We start from the raw sequence: 16,645 nt of genomic DNA on the forward strand, positions 1-16,645 counted from the left end.
TCCAGGGGAGAGGGTCCAGAGGCCTTCCTATAGGAGGTGGCACTCACCTTGTGGAGCTTCATGTCCTCATCCTGGGCGCTATCCATCCAGGAGTGCTGGCAGCTGGGGCAAATGTTCTTCCTCTTCTGGTGCCTGAGGGGAGGCCATGAGTGAGTCTTCTCAGGACCCCAAAGAACAATGCAGGGGATGGGGGGAAGGGGCAGGGTAGCAGGGCCCACCCTATGAGGAAGGGGAGGATTGAGAGCCAAAAGAGAGAGGGAGGAAGGCCAGAGCAAGAAAGAGAAGAAAGGGTGACAGGAGAGAAGAGGGGAACAAGGGTGAGGGGAGAAGGGGGGCTCCCCAGGATTCAGGCAGGGGTGGCAGCCTGTCCGCCCACCTGTACATGATGCTCTGCAGGATGGAAGCAAAGGGGGTGATGCCAATGCCCGCGCCAATGAGCACTGCGTGCTCAGAGGCAAAGATCCTGCGGGTGGGGGTTCCGTAAGGGCCGTCAATGTAGCACTGTGGATGGGAGAGCATTGGAGGAGAGAGGGCTGGGTGCCTGGGGAAAGCCGGACCCCAAGGCTTCAGCAGCCCTCCTGGGCTGCAGCCCAAGCCTAAGTGGCTCCCGCTGTAGTGCTCAGAGGTCAAGTCTGGAAGAGCCCTGGAATGTCAGAAGGCAGAACTGGGGACGGTGGGACCCAGCACCTGCGAGGGGACAGGTTTGGTCCCCTTCTCTGGACACCTGGGGACTTGAGGGACTGGGGTCCCTGGGGTCACAGCAAGCCCTCTCTGTAAGCAGAGGCTTCTCTTCCTCTGGTTGAAGCAGGGTCCTTGGTCATGCTCAGCCATGGGAGCCTCTTACCTTGATGTTACAAAACAGGTGGTTCTCAGAGGACTTCTCAGAGACCTGTGGGGAGCAGAGAGCCGTGGGCCTCTGGGAATGCGCGCATCAGGTCATTCTCAGAGGCAATCCAGCCCTTGCCACTCTGGGCAACTGTACAAAAAGGGAATTGTTTTTCCTGCCCCAAGCATTCCAGGGAGCTTGGAGTCCTTTTGAGGGAGAAGATCAGTGGCGTGCTGGCAAACTGACTTCTCAGAAAAAGAAGACAACACCAAAATCCTGACTGGTAGTGTCCAGAGATTTCTGGTGTAAATACTGCCATCGTGGTTTCCACCGTAATGACTGTGTCTAATAATTGGCTCTCAAGGCTCCTGAAAATCTAGCAATTGGCTCTTGTGGTCCAATGCAGTCAGCTTCAAGGGGTGACTGGAGAATGAATGCTCACTCCCCCCAGTCTCCAGCCACTCCCATAACTTTCTCCCCACCCCCACTTGGCTTAAAGACCCTTTCCTCTTCCGCAGCTGACAAATTCCCGTGCATCCTTCAGAACCCAGCTCAGCTGAAGCATCTGTTCCTCCTTACAGCTGCGCCCAGCTGCACCAGGCAGAAAAGCCAGTGGCTGGCCTGGCTCACAGCTTCACCCTGCCCCTGGCACTCTGTCCTGGGCTTCCTGATGGGAGCCACCGAGAGCAGGGAGCAGGCCTCCTTTCCGGGCCTGGGCACTTGGCAGACTGCATTTGGGACGTCAGTGCACTTCCTTCCAGAAGTTGAAGGAAGCAGATCCTCCCAAACAGGCTGCAGGGGCCTGGGATAACTCTCTGTCTGGTGCTGGGAGGCAGAGTTAGGAGTGACCTTCACAATCATCCAGAGTAATCCCCCACTTCGCCAAAAAGGAACCCAGCTTGACAGTGTTGAGAATGACTTGCCCAAGTTCCCAAAATGCTCAGGGTAGAGCCTGGGTCTCTTGCTGACCGTCCAGTGCTCATCGCATGACAGCACATTGCTTCTTTGTTTGGGGGCCCCTGCATGCTGCGTCCTTGCAGAGGAGGTGTCAGACTTGAACTAGCGGTGTAGGAGGTACACCGGACAAGGGCTACTCTCCTTTCTGTTCTCTTTAAGCCTTCTGATTGCATGGGGAAAACCCACGTCATGGTTAGCAATCTTTGACACGTAACATTTACCAGTCCCACCCCTTTTCAAGTTATCTTCTGATTACAGCACATGCTACTAAGTTCCCATTAAAAACAGCAAGCTCAAGCATCCTTTTAATACAATTCATTTAAAGTGATGCTGGGGAGGAAAGAGAGAGGCCAGGTAGGCAGGCAATAGTCTCACCTCAATAGGGTGCGACTATGGCAATAGTTATGGAAGGGGCACACCCATGCTTGGGTGCAGGGGCACCACATAATAATGTGCAGTGCTTCCTGGTGTGGCCTGCCCATAAGGACCTCTCCTCTGGGTTCCAAGGACTTTCCACCCATGGGGAGACAAACATGGGCTCTCCCCATCTCCAGCCCCCGTCTCCGCAGCCTTACCTGGCCTGGCTCGGCTATGGCTCTCCACCGTGCCTGAGCCCCTTTCTTTGTCACTGCCGTGGATACTAGGCCTTGGTCCCCCTGCTGTGCAGTTCCCTTGGGCCTGTAGGATGTCAGTTCCACAGTGACATCCTTGCTGTAGGCCACTGCTCCCTGTACCGAGGTTCCCGAATGGATGTCCTGGTGCTCCAAACTCTGGTTTTGAAATGGAAGTTGCTTTATTACTTAAATCATGAAATTAGAACATGTTAGTTCTTTTTTTATTTTTAAAGATTTTATTTATTTATTCATGAGAGACACAGAGAGAGGCAGAGACACAGGCAGAGGGAGAAGCAGGCTCCCTACAGGGAGCCCAATGTGGGACTCAATTCCAGGACCCAGGATCACGACCTGAGCCAAAGGCAGACGCTCAACCACTGAGCCATCCAGGTGCCCCAGTACACGTAAGTTTTTAAAGATTCACATGTTACAGGACTTGAAAGGATAAAGCAAAAAGTACCCTGAATAAAGTAGAATAGCTTCTCTAAACATTTTTCTATGTCCTTCCATACTTACACACACACACACACGCGCACACACACACACATTTACATAAATGAAATATATTTCTTTGTAATCTGTCTTTTCCACTTAGTATCTTGACTAGCTTTCCATGCTAATGCATATACATTTACATAATATTTTTAGGGACTTACTATTCCATGATAAGGGTGATCAGTAATTTATTTAGCTACACCCCTGTTGGTTGGGCATTTTGATCATTCCCACTTTCTCATTACTGTGAACAACAAGCATATATAAAATAGCAACTCTCCTGTCTCTATCTCTTTACCCTGATTTATTTTTCTTCGTAGCATTTATTATCACTTGGCACATTATGCATGTATATTGTTTGTTTATTGTCTACCTCTCTCTCCAGAAGGTAGGGCAGGGACTGCGTTCGTTTTGCTTACTGATATATCTCCGGCATCTAGACTAGTACTTGGGAAACAGTAAGTGTTACGCTCACTAAATGTTTGTTAGATGAATGAATGAACAAGGTGATTAACATACTTCCTGTGCAACTGTCCAATTTGCTTTTTAGGACAAAGCCCTAAGGATGGAATGGCCGGGCCAATGGGTAGGCATATTTAAGATGCCGACTCCTGTGGCCAGACTGCCTGCCAGAAAGACTGCGCTAACTTATTCTTTGGTGGTGGTCCCTAAAGTCCCAAAGAAACAGAGTCTTTAACATATCTACCCGCTGATTCAGGTGTAGGACTCATCTGGTTTGACAAGCCAGCTTCCTTCTTCCCCAGATTAAAAGCAGAGAACAACCTGCTTGTTTCCACCTACCCTTTCATTTTTCCCAAAGCTTTGCTCTTGGCGTCTTTCTAGATGGATGCCTGCCTCTCGTCTCCCCTGGACTTTAAATTCCACAAGGGCTGAGCTGGACCTGGGGCATCTTCTCTTTGACCTTGGCCAGAGCTTCCCCATATTAACGTGCCTCCCAGGGGAGCAGTACGGTTTACTAGCTCTGTGTCCAGGTACCTTCAGCCTACTCTGTCTATCCTTACTGTGACCTTGCTGTATTCTTCCCAAACCTCCCAGGGCCTGTATCCATTCTGGACACTGACAACTTGGCAGCTTTGTGGGTTTCGTTGGGGTTCAAAAGATAACGATGCCGCCGCTGATGCTGCTAATGGTGATGATGAGGGTCCACGTGGACCATGCTGTCCGATCAGCTCAGTACTTTACATGCATTATTCTATCACCGATCCTTAAAAGAAGCGTTTAAGAAACGGAGGCCAAGGAGGGGGACCACCTCCAGTTCATTGATGAATAAGCTAAAGCTCGGTGAGGCAAAGGATGTGCCAGGCCTAACAGTCAGAATGTGCTGGAGCAAAGACATGGAGATGGGTTTTTCGGATCTCTTTCCAACGTCCCCCTGGCTTCTTCTTCTTTTTTTTTTTTTTTTTAAAATTTTATTTATTTATTTTATGATAGTCACAGAGAGAGAGAGAGAGAGAGGCAGAGACATAGGCGGAGGGAGAAGCAGGCTCTATGCACTGGGAGCCCAACGTGGAATTTGATCCCGGGTCTCCAGGATCGCGCCCTGGGCCAAAGGCAGGCGCCAAACCGCTGAGCCACCCAGGGATCCCCCCCCTGGCTTCTAATAGAGTACACGGGACTCAGGAGGACCTGGGATGGTCAGGCTCTTGGATCACATAGTTAGTTCATAGCTGCCTCACCCCCTGTGCGGCCATCCAGTCAGCGTATACAGCAGTTGCTCAATGATGGATGCTCACCAGCTGAGAAGACAGCAACATAGTCCCTGTTGGGTTTCTCTCCACGGTGGACCCTTCCTCCCCCAAAGCAACCTACCTCCGGCCTCCTCTGGCTCCTCCTCATCTTCAAATTCCTTGACAGTGGTTTGGGGTCACAGTCCATGGGGCATGATGTCTTGAAGGACTCATACAGCCTGTTGGTCCATTGACCTTCAGACCGGATGTGTAGCCAGATGGTGTCTGAGCAAGAGACAGGGCAGGGGGTTGGGGGTTTGGTGCTGGCCTCCAGCATGGAGCCAGCCTGTCTCACCTGAAGGGTTGGAGCTGGGCATGAACTACTCAAGCCCCAGACTTAGGCCTTGCTTAGGCCCACAGTAGGGGTCACAGCCACGGGAGCTGGAAATCTCATCTCTCAGGTACAAACACTGTGGTCTTTCTCTAGGAAGCCAACTTAAACCTACAGAGTAAGGGTTCGGTCTCCTCTGCTAAGATGGGGTCAGAGTGTCCCTGCCTCCTTCATCACCGGGCCAGGGTCTCCCCAAGGCAGAGACCGACCACTCCCTCCCACATTCAACCAGATGCTTGTCAATGGCTCTGCACCCTGGAGGTGCTCAGTTTGGGGTGGGACCAATGGCTTTCATTGTGCCCAGTGCCTGGGACAAAACAGGTGCTTGTTCAGGTTCTCTGCTGAACGGAAAACTGGGCAGAGAGGCGGTGTAGCTACCCCTCTGCTGAAGGGCACTGGAGAGAAGCCACAGCATTAGAGCAAGGAGGCCCCCCAAGGGGATCTCCTGCTTGGGCATTCTTGCCCTTTTTATTTTATTTTATTTTTTAAAGATTTTATTTATTTATTAGAGAGAGAGAGAGAGAGAGAGAGAGAGAGAGAGGCGGAGGGAGAAGCAGGCTCCATGCAGGGAGCCCAATGTGGGACTCGATTCTGGGTCTCCAGGATCATGCCCTGGGCTGAAGGCGGCGCTAAACCGCTGAGCCACCAGGGCTGCCCATTCTTGCCCTTTTTAAAAAATTTTAAACCATAGACTCTTTTGGCCGTTCCATGATTACAAAAGAGAAGTTCCTTCTCAGAGTAAGGGTTTTTTTTTTTTAATTGTAAAGATTTTATTTTTATTTATTCATGAGCGACAGAGAGAGAATGGCAGAGACACAGGCAGAGCGAGAAGCAGGCTCCCTGTGGGGAGCCCGATGAGGGAGTTGATCCCAGGACCCGGGGATCACACCCTGAGCTGAAGGCAGATGCTCAATCACGGAGCCACCCAGGTGCCCCCAGAGTAAGATTTTTATTATTATTATTTTTTTATTTATGATAGTCAGAGAGAGAGAGAGGCAGAGACACAGGCAGAGGGAGAAGCAGGCTCCATGCACCGGGAGCCCGACGTGGGATTCGATCCCGGGTCTCCAGGATCGCGCCCTGGGCCAAAGGCAGGCGCTAAACCGCTGCGCCACCCAGGGATCCCCAGAGTAAGATTTTTAAATACACCAAGTAGCATATAGAGAAATCGCAAAACCACGTGTGTTTGCAAAAACAAAACAACAACAACAAAAAACCCCAAACACATGATCTAAGAACACATGTGCCTATCAACACATGGAACGACAAGATCCAGCAGGAACTACGTGGCCACTGGAAACCTGTCTGCATTCGCAATTGAAGAGGATGCTAAATTTCAGTGGGTTCTCTGAGGCCTCATCCACTTGGTGGGACAAGTGTGGGGCTGGGGGGTGGGGGGTGGGGGACTGTGCCTTGTTTACATAAATGTACTCTGAAGTGCCCCACACAGTGACTCCAGGTAGGAGGCCTCCCTAAAACGCTGGTGGAATTCAATCAGCCACCACTGGCAACCTGAGTCCCCTCCTGGTTTCTGGAAACCAGCTCTGTAAACAGAGTTGGGGTATGTACCAGCCCTCACAGGGACTCACTCAGTTCACTGCACAAGCCTTGGGGCCCAGGAGCCAGACTGATTCCAAGCTGAGACCCTGAAGAAACCGCCTGAAGAACGGGTCCAATCAAGGGCACCTCCACGGAGTGCACACAGTCATTGTAATCACAGTCGTGTCAATACACTGGAATACTATGCAGCTACATTAGGAAAAGTTTTTTTTCTAAAAGAACTGACTTGCAAAGACCTTCATGATGTACCGTTCATGGAGAAAAAGTGGACTGCACAACAGAGTGAACAGTGTGACCCCATGTATGCAAAACTATCTCTAAGCCAACGAGCCACATAGAAATATAAAGATGGATCTAGAAGACTGTTCACCAAAAGATGGACAGCGGCTTTCTTTGGATGGAATTATTATGAGGGATTTTCATTTTCTTCTGTACATATTTCTATACTATCTGAATTTTCTGCGAGTGTAGATCTTGAGAAACAGAACAGGAATGAAAGATAGGCAGAAAATAAGCTTCCTTCTCCCGCCACCACTCCCACCTTTGCCCCGTTGTACATCCAAGCCACCACTCAGGTGGCTCCAGGGCAGGTGTTGTGCAGCCTCACATGGGGAACCCTTGCCTGGGGTCTCACCCTGAAATGTGGGAGCTGGCCCAGGAGTCTTGACACGTTGGGGCTGGGAGGCATCCTGAGTGGAATTAGAGCTTTTCATAAGGATGGGTGAGAGAAAACAGGCAACCAGGACCCTTTACCCCCTCATGAAGCCAAGCAAGGGTCTTGCTCTCGAAGGCCACGTAGGGCATTCCCTGCCAGAAGGACCACCTAAGTGGAAAGACCAATCTCTGGCCTAGGAAGAGGGCAGAGGGCCAGGGGCTGGCTTCACCAACAGACCAGGACCAGAAGGAAGGCACACACATTGCTGGGGGGCCAGAGGTCTGCTGGGCGAAGGGGGGTCCGCAGTTCTGTGGGTGTTGGGGAGCCAGAGAGAAATGGTTCCCAGGTTTCCATGCTGCTGCTTATGCTTCTCGCTCTGTCTCCTCCCCCATCTCCTTCTCTATCTCGTAAACTCCAACCAAGCCTTCAGAGTTCGGCTGCTATACCACCAGGTCTGTGGAGCCTTGTAACCTACCCAACCATGCCCGGCCTTCATGGGATCCTCACGACAGCCCTGACCTCCCTAGTTAGTAAGAGTTTGGGCAACTGCTTCCCGGTTTTGGAGGGAGTTCTTGGAGGGTGGCTTTGGGTCTCTGGTCTTCCTCGTTTCTGTGTTCCTGGTCTCCAGCCTGTGCTTGACTCCCAGGAGAACTCAGAAAATTACCATCTGCTGAGTGAGTTGGGGGAAGGACATACCTTTCTGCTCTGGAGCGCTGCTGATGGTGAAGGGGTGCCACTCGTAGCGCGCGATGGTGGGGATGTTTAGGTACAAGTAGTCGCCCGGCCTGTAGTGGAAGAGAGGGGGCCTCTTGATGAGGAGATGGGTGACCTGGGGAGAGAAGAAGGTCAGGGTCATCCGTGTCATCCCTGCAGGTCCAAAGCTGTCAGGGGCCTCCTGGGCAAGAGGGCAGAGGCCCGAGCCATCCTCCTCCACCACAAGGCAGGCCAGCGTTGGACGTGAGACCCTTCTTGCCTGTGAGTGGGGCTCCCCCTGTAGCACATCTGCCAGCCAGGGGGTGGGCGATGAGCAGAGGAAGGGAGAGCTGAAATGTGTCTGAAGTGAGGCTCATGGCTTGATCCCACTTCTTATGGTGTGAACACCACTGTTAGTGGCTCCTTCTCTGTAGAGCCCCTGGCTGCTCTGGCCCCTTGCTTGGAACTTCTGTATAATTTGGATGGTATTCCAACCACTAATGGCACCTCCCCTGGGAGAACGGCTTCAGTATCTGAGCACTCACTGTTGGCAGAGCTGTGTGAAGCACAGAAAGTGTGATCTCAGGCGCCTGGGTGGCTCTGTGGGTTAAGCGTCTGCCTTCAGCTCAGGTCATGATCCCAGGGTACTGGGATGGAATCCCACATTGGTTCCCTGCTCAGCGGGGAGCCTGCTGTCCCCTCTCCCACTCTCCCTCTTGTGTTCTCTCGCTGTCTAATAAATAAAATCTTAAAAAAAAATGGAAGTGTGATCTCTGGTCCTCACAGCCATTCTCTGAGACGGATGCCATTCTCTCTCCACGTTACAGATGAGAAGCTAAGGCTCAGAATGGCTAAGGTGCTTGTTCAAGGTTGCCAGCTAGGAAACCATGGGATGTGAATCTAATCACGGCTAGCTGAGGCCAGAGCTCGATATAAAGCACCTCACTACCCGTGTCCTCATGCTCAGCTGTCCAGAGGTGAGCCCACCTGGCAGTGCCTTTCCTTTTTCCATAAAAGGCCCAGTCACTCAGACACCTCCCACCCCCAAGTGTAGCCAGTTACCTCTTGAGTCCTTCTGTGATATGCCCCCACCCCCACTCCATAGACCCATTCAAGGTCAAGGCCCTCACGAGTTCTCATTTGCACATGTGCAGCAGCCTCCCAAATAGTGACTGCAGAAATCTAGCTGGAACACCAACCCACTTAATAGCACTCTCCCCCAGCCTGCTCAGGGGCTCCCCGTTGCCTGTAGGGCAAGGAGCCTCCAGTCCCCCAAGCCCCACCCACACCTTCTCCCTGGCACCTTGGCTCCAGCTATGCCAAATTACCCACAGGCCCCAAATGCGGTATACCCTCCCACAACTCGGTGCCTTTGCTGGTGCTGTTCCTTCTGCCAGCAGCGCCCTTCCTTGTCTTGTCTAGCCAAGGAACCCCTGCTCATCTCTCAGAACCCTGATGGGGCATCTCCTTCCTCCTTCTGGAGCCTTCTCTGACCTCCCAAGGATAGTTTTGTACCGCCTGATGCTCTACACTCAACAACACAGCCCTGACCTATAATGCCAGGGCCAAGCAGGACAGTGCCTGAGCTGTCTCTGTGTTTCTGTCACCTAGCACAGGGCTGGCAACTTACAGGCTCTTCATATATGCTTCATGAGCAGCAGGATCCTGCCTACCTGTCATTCCTCTGCCTGAAACATCACCCCTGAAGGCTAGACCAGATCCTGGACTTTGCTTGTCTCCTCCACTGTGCAGGGGCTTAGCTACGCTAGTCCCTACTTCCTTGGGGGTCTAATAGGACACCCAGCTGCTGCGCCCCACCACCTGCAGCTCCCCTTTGCACCTTGGAGGGAAGCAGATTGACTTCCACGATGCACAGGGCTGCCATGCGGGACACCGCTAGCCCGATGATCTTCTCTAGGAAGAACAGGGTGCCAGGAACCAGCAGCCACTTCCAGAAGTTGGGCCCATGCAGAATGAGCAGAATCCACATGGGAAGGTAGGACAGATGGGTCCAGTAGAACACCTGTGGGGGGGGGGGTGGTAGTAGTAAGCTTGCAGAGCTCAAGACGGGGGAGCGTGGAACAGGGCCAGGGCTCAGGGCCATCCTCAAAGCCAGGGCGGCACCCAGACAGAGTCTTGGTCAAACACCCTCTCCAGGGGACAGGGCTGGGTAGGAGGCTGGGGATGGGAAGCTCTGGTGCTTCTTTATTCTGGGGGCTTGGCCCCCGGGATAATAGAAGGGTTCCTGGTACTTGCACCAAACATCTGAAACATCTGCCTAGGGATATCCTGGCTGAAGGGCTCAAGAGCATCAATGTCCCCATCACACTGACCCTTTTGGGTGGGTGGGTGGGGGGCAAGAAAAGAAAGACGGTAATTTCCTGGGCATGGAGAAGAAAGGGCAGAGCCGGAGTCTGAGTGCCTGAGCAAGTGGGAGGAGCATGGGCCGGGCAATCACCGGTCTGAGCGTCATACTTCTCATTGGTCAAATGAGGATGCGGGTTCCCCCCTCAAAGCACTGCTGCTGGGGCTCTGTAAACGACTATCTGATGTGACCAGATCAGTCCAGGGGGCTCCAAACCAAATCTGTGACCTCCTGCATCTTGAGGACACTACACACGGGGAAGTGTCTGGAGCATCTGCGTGCCAGGGGAATAGTCAGTGGCTTTGCATATGTTATCTCATTTAATGCCTAAAATAACTTCATAGGTAGAGAATTATAGGTTCACTTGATAGACGAGGAAGCTGAGTGGGCCAGTTTAAACCTACTTTAATCCAACTGGGGCGGGGAGGGGGTGGGGGTGGGCATGCCAGCAAAAAGGCAGAGTCTTCCAGAACAACACAGCTTCCACTCGGCAGACATACACTACAACCCAAGGGCAGAACCCAAGTCACAGGCATGTGATGGGCACTTCCTGGGCTCTGCAGTAAATGAGAGGGGATGCAGCATGAAATGATGGGAGCCCAGCCTGGGATAGCAAAGGGCAAGGATGGACACCTCAAAGTGGCCGCTCCTTCTGATGCAGGAGCTGGAGCAGGCAAACATGAGAAGCAGTAGCAGCAGTAGTGCCACACCGGTCGGGGAGGCCAAGCCGTGGATCCAGCCAATGCCAGGCCTCGTCGTGAGTAGCAGTTCCCAAAACTGGAAGGGGCTGGCCTCGGCCTGAGCCTGGAGCGCTGGAGACAAATGCAAGACAAGATCTTCCCTGTCCACCTTTCCTCTGAGGGCCCCAGGGCTCCCCACCAGATTCTCCCCACAGGTAGGGACTTCCCTCCAGTCCACCGACTTAGGCAGGATACCACTCCCCCCACACCCAACCGGGTCTCCAGGACACACAGGGCCTGTGCCCGGTGTCCAGGGCTGGGGGTTTGTGAAAGGCTCACCCAGGGCCCCTCCCGCAGCCCCAGGCCACTCACCGAAGTTCACTATGTGGGCCACGGTGTGTACGAGGGAGAGCACAATCACCACATAGCCCATGAACTGGTGGAACTGGATGTTCTGGTCCAGTGGCAGGACCTGAGCCAGCCACGTGGCCCGCAGCCACGTCAGGCAGCGCCTGAGCATCAGCACCTGGCCGGACACAGCAGCAGAGAGCCCCCCCTAGCTCTCTCCCAACCCCCCCACTCCCCCTTCCCCAGCAGCTGTCTCCCTGCCTCCCTCTGAGCTGGCTGTGCTTCCTGAACTGGTCCCTTCACCAGCTCCCCTGCCCACCCAAGCCTTCCCTGCTCCCCTAAGTGCAGAGCTGAGGGTGTCCAAAGCACAGTCTCCGGGAACTGTGGCAGGATGAGAACGGATTACAGGATGACTGCGGGTGTTACTTGTACCTAAACCCACGAGAAGCACATTGTGTCCACAGGGTGGACCCTCATATATCTGTACGTCAGCCCAGCACCTGTTATGTCTAGTTCTCGAGGTGTCCTGGAGGAACACCGGGTTTTTCCAAGGCCCTCCTTGCTCATGTGCTTTAACATATGTGAGCCCAGATATGTGGACTTGGCGATGACGTTGTCTGATTTTATTTTATTTTTTATTTTTTTTTCATTGTCTGATTTTAGCCAAACTAAACTGCCTCTCGCAGAAAGGACAAGTAGCTCAAAGAGTTTCCCTGCAGAGAAAGCGCTGATTGAAAGCAGTGTTAATAACTCAAGTGACCAAGCAAATGAGTCATGGGTCTCTAACCCTTGGTATGTAGCCAGGTCTGAGGATACAAATAAAACCCACACAAGAGGCTGACATTATCAAGAGTATCTGGACTAGAGATGTACATCCCTGATCATTAAGGATGATTCTTGCCTGATAGTTACCGCGTGCCCCGCGTCTGATGGTTACTGATAATAGGGCATGCACATCATCCGAAGGAAATATGTTGTGTCATTGGAAGGGTTTTTTGCTGTTTTAATTGTAGGAGCACACAATCAAAAGATGCTTGGAGACCTCGCTCCCTGGCCCAGAGCATCATATTCGGACGCATTAGCCTGGCACTCAAGGGCTCTTATCCTGGACTCCATCTGCTGGGCACCCTGCACAGAAGCTGCCCATCTCCCCCTGGGGTCACCGCAGGATGTTGTGAACATCAGATGGGAAGGGCTTAGCACCCTCTGAATGTCCATAGTAATTGCACAAAAATGCCTGCTGTGTTTTACAGGCTGTGTGACCACGGACAAGTCACTGCCCCTCCCTGGGCCTCAGTGTCCACCGAGTGTTGACCTTCCGAGGCGCCCTCCCGCCCTGGTGCTCCAGGAGTCCACGTGTGGGTCCCTGCGGCCCTGGGGAACCTACATCAGCATCCCCATTCTCCCCACCCCACCCCGGCCACCTCTGGGCATCCTGCCCGCGGAGTCCTACCGCGATGAAGCTACCGTCGAGGTTGAGGCACTGGCCGCAGCCCTTGGCCACCATGACGCTGGCGCCCCGGGCCCGGTGCTCGCTGGCCGCCAGCGCGAAGAGCAGCAGGTGGAGGCCCGCGAAGGCCGCCAGGCAGAGCAGGTGGCTGCGGTGGTTGTGCCAGTAGGCCCAGGTCAGAGCGCGCGGACGGCGCGGGCGGCGCGGGGCGGCGGGGGGCGTCAGCCAGTGGGCAGCGCTGCAAGGGACGGGCTGTGCTCAGGGCAGCTGCGGAGGGGAACGGGCCCCGGGGGGCACCGAGGCACCCCACGCCCGCGGCCTTCCACCCACTCTCCGGGGCCTCGTGGCAAGCCGGCCGGCTTCCCGGTACACAGGGAACAGAGAGGCCAAGCCACTGGCCCGGGGTCACACAGCTCGGCAAGGCCGAGATGGAACTCCCACCTGTCTGACGCTGCATCCGCCGCCGTTCTTATTACCTCCTTTACTTGCGAACTGAGGGGGGGGGGGTGATCCGAAAGGATGGAAGAGGGCAGCCCCCAAGGCCCAGCGGTGTAGCGCCGCCTTCGAACCAGGGCGTGACCCCGGAGACCCGGGATCGAGTCCCCCATCAGGCTCCCTGCATGGAGCCTGCTTCTCCCTCTGCCTGTGTCTCTGCCCCTCTCTCTGTGTGTGTCTGTCTTGAATAAATAAATAAAATCTTAAAGAAAAAAGAGGAAAGAATGGAAGAATCTGAGATATGTTGTGGTGGATAACCCACAAGTGAGCTAACACACCAAAAGAATCAACTGCGAGAGCTTGGAGTCAAACTTAGGTGTGTTGTTACCCTCTATTTTATTTTCTCCGCAGCCCTTACCTGTTTAGTGCCCGTCTAGTTTATGCGTCTGCTTATTGGCATTATAGACATTACCTATAAATCAGCCGTGCCTGCCCGACCACGTTGAATAAGTGTGTGTGCCTTTGCTAATCATTTGTGTGATCCTAGATAAGCTCCTTCAGGTGACCTGACTAATTTCCTTCTGGGCGTTGCTATAAAATGCACGGGTCTATTCGTAAAAATGCCCAGCCAATAGTGGGCGCTTAACACTGTGAAGCTGATTCTGAAAAGACACTGAAAACGGAGGCTTGACAACAGTTGTCCCGCACTACAGACCTTTGTCCCCTCTGAGAAAGCGGGTTAGGCTGGACGGGGGCGGGCAGGATGCTGCCGGGCAGGGCAGGCTGCTGCGGGGCGGGGCTGGGCGGGGCTGAGCTGGACGGGGAGGGGCTGAGGGGGCGGGGCCAAACAGGACAGGAGGGGTTGGTGGGCGGGGCCAGGCAGGCTGTTGCGGGGCGGGGCGGGGCCAGGCTGGCAGCGGAGGGCGGGGCGGGGCGGGGCTGAGGGGTCCCGGGAGCGTTCAGACCAGCCTGCGCAGCCGGAGCGGCACCTGCACGCGGGCGGTACCCACGCGGGACGCAGAGCCGCACCTGATGGTCAGGTTCTCCATGACCCCGGGGAAGCGCTGCAGCTCGTCCCGCAGCTCGTCGAAGGTGATGGCGCCGTTGCAGTCCTTGTCGGCCGACTCGAAGAGCGCCAGCGTCAGCTGGTCCAGCTTCTCGTCGGGCAGCGAGATGGCGCTCTCGCGCATGCACGACCGCAGCACGGTGCGCAGCTCGTCCGCGTCGATGGAGCCGCTGCCTGTCCCAAGTGGGGATGCAGCCGAGTTGGGGACTTGTGCTGGGCCCCACTCTGTACCTGCAGACCCCCCCCTGCCGTGCCCAGCCTTTGCGTGGGGTGGTGAACCTTCCCTATTCGCCCACCTCCGGTTTTCTGCCAACCAAGTCCCTTTTGGGGTATAGGCAGGCAAAGTACACAATGTCATCCTTGGCTCAGAAACTTTCCGTGGCTCCCTACTGTCCTGCTCAGCGGAGATGAACTCCTGCCCAGACATGGAGAATCTTAGTGCAAGCCTTTCTCCAGAATCTGCAGCCTCCTTTCTAAGTACTGAGCTTCCAAGACCATCTGCACAGAAGAGAACATTTGCTTGATTAATCTGTAAGGAGCTACGTGCCCAGAGCCTCAATTATCCAGAGGCAAATTGTACATGGGTTGGTGGTGAAGGAAGTTCCCTTTTGTTCTCCAGCTTGTAGCAGAACTTGCTCTTCCATGTTGTCCTGAGAGGTCAGAGCTGGGTACCCACGTCTGGCCATGTGACCTTACATGCACATGAGGGACCAAAGGTGTGATGGGAAAAGGAAGCCAAATCCACCCACTGAGATGAGATTGGGGGCGGGTTTTTTTTTTTTTTTTTGTATATATTTCCATTCTTCATAAGCAGCAGAGCCTGTGATTAATGAGTTCTTGGCGTGATTTGGTGCGGACACACTTGAGGTAGCTTCCTGTTTCTGCCCCCTTACTAACTGATGGTGGGCTGTAAGTCCTATGGAGGTGAACCTTACTTTGCTCATCTATAAAATGGAGATAATAATTCGTCCCTTTCAGAACTGGCTCAAGAAAAAAAAAAACTGGCTCAAGGACAATTGATAATTAAAAAGCACTTATTGCAGTATCTGGAAAAAGGTAGTTGCATATACATGGAAAGTCTTATTGGTACCGTGATCACCATGAAGGCCCAAGCCAAAGTCTGTAATCACATGACAGAAGAGTCAAACGTACCACTCTCCCATCACATGTCCTGTCCTTCAGCTCGCCTGGTCAAGAGCCAGCATGCAACAGGTTTCTAACTGCAGCCAGAGCTCCAGTTCCTCCCCAGCTCCCTTCATATCCTCTCAGTGGTCCAGCTTTATTCACTCATTGGCTAATTTCAAATCCAGGATTCCTCTTCACTATTATTCTCATACACACATTCCTCTCCCTTGTCCCGCTATCCTATTCCAGCAACCTAAACATATCCCATCCCTGAGTGAATCTAGCCACCTGTTATCTCCCTTCCTGTACCAGGGCAGCTAATAGAACATTTTTGCAGAAAAGCACCCAAGAGAGCAGGAAGCTTTGATCCCCAGCCACAGCAAGGCCTTCAACTTGCCTACCAACCTTCTCCTGTTTTCCTAGTGAGATCACTCTTGTATTGTCTGCAAAGACCACTTCTCACCTCCATGCGCATCCAATCCCTGCCTGGCTCTCAAAGAAAACAGAAGCCACTGGAAGGGAATGCCCTCTAGTTATACATCTCCTGCTCTTCCCTGCCTTCCTCCCCACCACTGTCTGCAAGGAGAAGGTGAGTGTGCTGCTTCTCCTGTCACAAACCAACCTCTTGGGAGTGACCAAAGCTTGGTGATCAGAAGGCAGTCAGTGAGGACTGTCCCATGGAGACTGGGAGGAAGATGTTGATGTTTAGGTAGCAGGTATGGCCAACTGCCTATGTACCAGGGGAAGGAGGTCAATTTGAGGAGTGGGTTCCAGGAATGAGGTCTGGCTAGATTGAATCAGGTAGGACCGGGAGGTAAAGAAACCCCATAAGCCAGAGGGCCCTTCACTGGGAGCAGGCCTGCAGCTAGGTAGAGCTTTTCAGGATGCAAATCCAGCCCAGTGACTTCTCTGCTCAACACTCTTCAGTGGCTCCCTGTGGCTGAGGCTGAGACTCCAAACTGAGACTCCAAACCTTGGAGACCTGTCCAGTCTCACTGGGTGCCTCTTTCTCACTGAAATACCTCTTCTTCTGATGATTCCAGGCCCTCAGAGATGCCTGATGCCATAGAGCAGTCAAAGATTTGAAAGCAGGACATTCATAGCAGTGTCATTTATAATGGAAAGAAAGAAAGAAGAAAGAAGGAAAGAAGGAAAGAAGGAAAGAAAGAAAGAAAGAAAGAAAGAAAGAAAGAAAGAAAGAAAGAAAGAAAGAAAGAAAGAAAGAGTGCTGGGAAAGGGAGACAATGAAATTCTCCAGTTTGCTTGAATAAATAGTACTAAATAACAGGTGACACCT

The 16,645-nt window shown here is 53.2% G+C and overlaps 1 protein-coding gene across 2 annotated transcripts in view; it reads right to left on the reverse strand.

Annotated features, from left to right (window-relative positions):
- Positions 1-16,645, reverse strand: part of NOX5 (NADPH oxidase 5) — a 33,114-nt gene that overhangs the window by 10,751 nt on the left and 5,718 nt on the right. For both annotated transcript variants that reach the window (XM_055320128.1, XM_055320129.1), the window contains exons 4-14: positions 14,187-14,397; positions 12,726-12,960; positions 11,297-11,450; positions 10,878-11,056; positions 9,720-9,902; positions 7,883-8,015; positions 4,723-4,865; positions 2,359-2,553; positions 845-889; positions 377-501; positions 48-132 (exon numbers count right to left, since the gene is read on the reverse strand). In XM_055320128.1, coding sequence (XP_055176103.1) covers positions 48-132; positions 377-501; positions 845-889; positions 2,359-2,553; positions 4,723-4,865; positions 7,883-8,015; positions 9,720-9,902; positions 10,878-11,056; positions 11,297-11,450; positions 12,726-12,960; positions 14,187-14,397 — 1,688 coding nt within the window. The remainder of the gene's footprint in view (positions 1-47; positions 133-376; positions 502-844; positions 890-2,358; positions 2,554-4,722; positions 4,866-7,882; positions 8,016-9,719; positions 9,903-10,877; positions 11,057-11,296; positions 11,451-12,725; positions 12,961-14,186; positions 14,398-16,645) is intronic.

This window comes from Nyctereutes procyonoides, unplaced genomic scaffold (genome assembly GCF_905146905.1).
Source record: "Nyctereutes procyonoides isolate TBG_1078 unplaced genomic scaffold, NYPRO_anot_genome, whole genome shotgun sequence".
NCBI lineage: Eukaryota > Metazoa > Chordata > Mammalia > Carnivora > Canidae > Nyctereutes > Nyctereutes procyonoides.